At 35.1% G+C, this 5,872-nt stretch overlaps 1 protein-coding gene across 1 annotated transcript; it reads right to left on the reverse strand.

Moving 5' to 3' along the window:
- Positions 1 to 926: 926 nt before the first annotated feature.
- Positions 927 to 1,874, reverse strand: LOC119877769 (vomeronasal type-1 receptor 1-like). Its single transcript, XM_038581161.1, has one exon. It carries the CDS (start codon positions 1,851 to 1,853, stop codon positions 927 to 929), a length of 927 nt encoding a protein of 308 aa, XP_038437089.1. The 5' UTR covers positions 1,854 to 1,874.
- Between the last annotated feature and the right edge of the window lie 3,998 nt (positions 1,875 to 5,872).

Genomic DNA, 5,872 nt, shown 5'->3' on the forward strand with positions numbered 1-5,872 from the left:
TTTGGCGCCTGCCTTTGGCCCAGGGTGCCATCCTGGAGTCCCAGGATCGAGTCCCACGTCGGGCTTCCAGCATGGAGCCTGCCTCTCCCTCTGCCTGTGTCTCTGCCTCTCTCTCCCTATGTCTATAATAAATAAATAAAATCTTTAAAAAAAGAAAACATAGAAAATAAATCTAAGCAGCCCTAAACAAATAAAGAGCTTAAATTAGTAGTCAAGAACCTTTCCCTTCAAAAGAGCTCAGGATCACGTGGCTTAACTAGTGAATTTCCAATAAAAAATTTATCCTAATGCCTCTCAAATTCTTCCAAAGAATAGGAGGGAACAGTGCCTAAACATATTCCATGAAGTCAGCATTATACTGATATCATAGCCAGACAAAGGCATCACAAGGAAAATAAAAGAGGGGGAACAAAATCCCTTATGAACATAAATGCATAATTCCCCAACAAAATACTAGCAAACTAAATCCAGTATCATATTAAAAGGAGGACATACTATGATCAAGTGAAATTTATCCTAGGAATGCAACGGTGGTTCAACATATAAAACCAAATACTGTAATACAGCACATTAATGGAATAAGGGGAAAATCCATACCATCATTTCAGTGCATTTGGGAGGAAAAAACAACATCCTTTCATGATTAAAAAAAAAAAAAAAAAAACCTCAATAATCTAGGAATAGAGGGTAACTTCCTCAACATGAGAAAGGGCATAAGGGCATATATGAAAACACCAAAAGTAGCACCATACTAAATAGTGCCTGAAAGACTGAAAGCTCCCCTCCTAAGATCAAGCACAAGACAAAGATCAAGACAAAGATGCCTGCTTTCACTGCTTCCCTTCGGTATTATCCTGGAATTTTCAATCATAGCAATTAGTAAAAAAAAATGCTTAAAGAGTGTTCCTATGATCAATGAATTTTCTTTAAGAAGAGAAAAATCCTTTTGGGGGTTTCATGAAATTTATTCTGGAAATTCTATTTTCATTTTTAATTAGAAAGAAAGAACAGATAGTTGGGTAACATGATGAAAAAAAGTTATTAAATTTCTCCAGTTGCTGCTTTTTCTTACTTGTATAAACTAAATAAACAGTAAGAAAGGTGTTGGTCCAGTAAAAGAAAACAAAGCAGCTCACCAGTATGAGAATAACGTGAGTAGCCTTGTTTTCAGGAGAGCGTGAAGACTGGATGGTACTGCGAACATTCTGAGCTGCTTTGTGATGTCTGTACAGGATATTCACCATGTAGATGCTACTACATGTCATCAGAGAGAGAAAGGACAAATCTCGAATGAATACCATACTTAGAAATATTGATGCTATCTGGCCATCGTGTGCACTGCTTTTACAATAAGCAATCTGATACCCAAGTCTATCATCGGTGATATTCCTGTTGGCCACAGTTCGTAAAAGGACCACAGAATAGATGGCCGTGTTGATCATCCAGAAGAAAAGTAAGGAGGGTTGAATGAATGCAGGGATTTTGTATTTGAGCCAGGCCCATTTATGACTACTTGGAGTAATAGTCACTGCCTGAAATGTACTCTGGAGGGCGGTTGTACACAGAGAAATACTCCGGGTAACTCTCTGAATATAGAGCACTGTTTTACATCCAGTATCGCCCATCTCCACTCTAATTCCAAAAGATGTAATTATATTTGGAATCCCTCTGAATATGAGCGTCAGAGCATTAGCCAAAGTTAAGTGGGCAAGAATCATATCTACAGGCTTCTTCTTATGAGGAAAAATTAAACATGTGTACATATATAATGTAAATAACAAAGAATTCCCCATGAAACCAATACAAGTTTGAAAGATAAAGAAAATCCCCCAAATTATGTCACTGGAAATCATTGTCTTTCAGTCTCTCTTAGATCTTCAAGCCAAGTCCAGTACATCCTATAGACAAATAATTTGATTATGAATATAAATATTAAAGGTAATTGAGACTGAGGGCTAAGCTATCAAGTTTCAGGGAGTCTTCCTGCAGAATTGGCAACTACGTAGCTATACGAGGGATCATCGAGGTTCTTAAAGAACAGAACTGTCAAGGAACAGAATTCAATGTTTATGAAGACAGAGAGTATCATATGTTCTGTGCCAATTAATAAAAGTAAAAGCTCATGCTTTCTCTCTCTAAAATAAATTTAAAAAATTTTAAAAAGAAATGTGTTGTTCAATTTATTTATTAAGTTTTTATTTAAATTCCAGTTAGTTAATATACAGTGTAGTATTAGTTTCAGGTATACAACACAGTAACCCAACACTTCCATACATCGTCCAGTGCACATCATGACAAGTGCACTCCTTAATATTCATTCTGTATTTCACCCATCCTCCTCACCCACCTCTCTTCTGGTAACCATCACTTTGCTCTCTATAGTTAAGAGTTTGTTTCTTGATTTACCTATCTCTCTCCCTTTTTTCCCTTTAGCTTGTTTGTTTTATTTCTTAAATTCCACATATGAGTGAAATTGTATGGTATTTGTCTTTCTCTGACTTATCTCACTTAGCATAGTACTCTCTAGCTCCATCCAGGGCATTGCAACTGGCAAGATTTCATTCTTTTTCTATAACTGAGAAATACATAAATATGAATATGAATGTGAATATATATGCCACTTCTTTATCCATTCATGAGTCAATGAACACTTGGGCTGTTATAAACAATGCTGCTGGAAGCATCAGGGTGCATGTGTCCCTTTGAATCAGTATTTTTGTATCCTTTGGGCAAATACCTAGTAGTGCAATTGCTTGATCGTAGGGCAGTTTCATTTTTAACTTTTTGAGGGAACACAACTGGCTCCACAGGTTTGTATTCTCACCAAAATACAAGAGGTTCCCCTTATCTTCACATCCTCACCTATTGTTTCTTGTGTTCTTGATTTTAGACATTCAGACAGATGTGAGATAATGTCTCGTAGTTTTGATATGAATTTCCCTGATGATCAGTGACATTGAGCATCTTTTCATGTGTCATGTTGATGAATTCATTTATCAGTTCTAACTCTGAGCATTTTCTGAATTTTATCTTTGGCCTATTGGTTGTTTTAGAATATATTGTTTATTTTGCTTAAAATTTGAAATTTATCACTGTAAATGTTCATATTTAAAAGGAAGATAGAACACAACACAATAATATCATTTTATATATAAAGAAACTAGAAAAAGAGGAGCAAATTTACCCTAGGTAGCAGAAGGAAAATGATAATAAAGATTAGGACAGAGAAACAAAACAGAGAGTAAGAATACAATAAATTCCGTAAAACAAAATGTTTGTTCCTTGCAAAGATTGACAAAATTGACTAATCTTAGATGGATTAAGAAAAAAAGAAAGAAGATTCAAAGCACTAAAATCAGAAAAGTAAGTGGGCACATGACTAACAATCTTACAGAAAAAAATATTATGTAAGAATATTATGAACAGTTTTATATCAACAAACTAGATAACTTAGATGAAATTGACAAATTCCTAAAAACATAAAATTTACCAAACCCACTCAAGAAAATATAGAAAATATGGATCCCTGGGTGGCTCAGTGGTTTGGCGCCTGCCTTTGGCCCAGGGTGCCATCCTGGAGTCCCAGGATCGAGTCCCATGTCGGGCTTCCGGCATGGAGCCTGCCTCTCCCTCTGCCTGTGTCTCTGCCTCTCTCTCTCCCTATGTCTATAATAAATAAATAAAATCTTTAAAAAAAGAAAACAGAAAATAAACCTAAACAGCCCTAAACAAATAAAGAGCTTAAATTAGTAGTCAAGAACCTTTCCCTTCAAAAGAGCTCAGGATCACGTGGCTTAACTAGTGAATTTCCAATAAAAAATTTATCCTAATGCCTCTCAAATTCTTCCAAAGAATAGGAGGGAACAGTGCCTAACATATTCCATGAAGTCAGCATTATACTGATATCATAGCCAGACAAAGGCATCACAAGGAAAATAAAAGGGGGGGAACAGAATCCCTTATGAACATAAATGCATAATTCCCCAACAAAATACTAGCAAACTAAATCCAGTATCATATTAAAAGGAGGACATACGGGATCCCTGGGTGGCGCAGCGGTTTGGCGCCTGCCTTTGGCCCAGGGCGCGATCCTGGAGACCCGGGATCGAATCCCACGTCGGGCTCCCGGTTCATGGAGCCTGCTTCTCCCTCTGCCTATGTCTCTGCCTCTCTCTCTCTCTCTCTCTCTCTCTGTGCGTGTGTGTGTATGTGTCTTATTAATAAATAAATAAAATCTTTAAAAAAAAAAAGGAGGACATACTATGATCAAGTGAAATTTATCCTAGGAATGCAACGGTGGTTCAACATATAAAACCAGATACTGTAATACAGCACATTAATGGAATAAGGGGAAAATCCATACCATCATTTCAGTGCATTTGGGAGGAAAAAACAGCATCCTTTCATGATTAAAAAAAAAAAACAAACCTCAATATTCTAAGAATAGAGGGTAACTTCCTCAACATGAGAAAGGGCATATTATGAAAACCCCCAAAGTAGCACCATACTAAATGGTGCCTGAAAGACTGAAAGCTCCCCTCCTAAGATCAAGCATAAGACAAAGATGCCTGCTTTCACTGCTTCTCTTCAGTATTATCCTGGAATTTTCAATCATAGCAATTAGTAAAAAAAAAAAAAAAAAAAAAAAAAAAAAAAAATCCTCAAAATGGACAGGAAAAAGTAAAATTATCATATGGTTTCACTCATATGCCGAATATAAGAAATAGTGCAAGGGACTGTATGGGAAGAAGGGGAAACTGAATGGGGAAAAATTAGAGAGGAAGACAAACCATGAGAGAGTCTTATGTCTGGGAAACAAACGGAGGGTTACTGGAGGTGGGTGGTGAAGGGGTAACTGGGTGATGGGCATTAAGGATACTCGTGATGGAATGAGCACTGGGTGTTATACACAACTAATGAATTATTGAAAACTCCATCTGAAACTAATGATGTACTATATGTCAGGAAATTGAATTTAAATTAAAAAAATAAATTAGTAAAAAAAATCAAATAAATAAATAAGTCAATAAAATTAACTATATTCACAACTTAAACTATGACTACCTCAATACTTGTATCAAAATTCCTTGATAAAATTCAAAGTGCATTCAAAATTAAAACAAATGGTAGAAAACAAAGAACAAAATGGTACATGCTTAACTTAGGAAAATAATTATTATCTGGGCCTGTGATCATCCTGCAAAATGACTAAATACTGCAACCTCTCTGTGAACGGGAAAATACCAGGTTGACTCACCATTTTTTTTGTACCAGAGGAGATGATCTACAAGCTAAGGCAAGAAAATGACTAGCACACATTTTGGAAAGGAAAAAAACCCCACAATTTTCTCATTAGACGGTATCATTTTCTAAGTATAAACTGCAAAGAATCTAGAATTTAAAAATTACAAATAAGAATTTTACAAGGTAAATGGATAAAAATATCACTATACTATAACCATTTGCATTTATATATCAGAAACAAACTCCTTCTATAAAATAAAGTTTAAGGTTGAGATACTACCTAAACAGTATAAAAAATATCAAGTAAGTATAAATAAAAACAAAAGACATGTGAAAGCAGTAAGAGAAAAAGCATATAATTTTTCATGTTCAAAGCCTCAAAGATATAATATGCAAATAATGTCCATGTTTCCACAATGATGCATAAGTATTATAGAATCCAGGTCTGATTCTCAAGATGATTTTTTTACCTGTACAAATGTCTATGATACTCACAATGTCAAAAATAATCAAAGCAATTTTATTTTATTTTATTTATTTTATTTTTTTATTTTTTTTAAAGATTTTATTTATTTATTCATGATAGTCACAGAAGAGAGAGAGAGAGAGAGGCAGAGACACAGGCAGA

Source organism: Canis lupus, chromosome 31 (assembly GCF_011100685.1).
Source record: "Canis lupus familiaris isolate Mischka breed German Shepherd chromosome 31, alternate assembly UU_Cfam_GSD_1.0, whole genome shotgun sequence".
Lineage (NCBI taxonomy): Eukaryota > Metazoa > Chordata > Mammalia > Carnivora > Canidae > Canis > Canis lupus.

Bases quoted from the DNA above. Each gene is read 5' to 3' on its own strand.
- LOC119877769 (XM_038581161.1), bottom strand. From the start codon at position 1,853: ATGATTTCCAGTGACATAATTTGGGGGATTTTCTTTATCTTTCAAACT.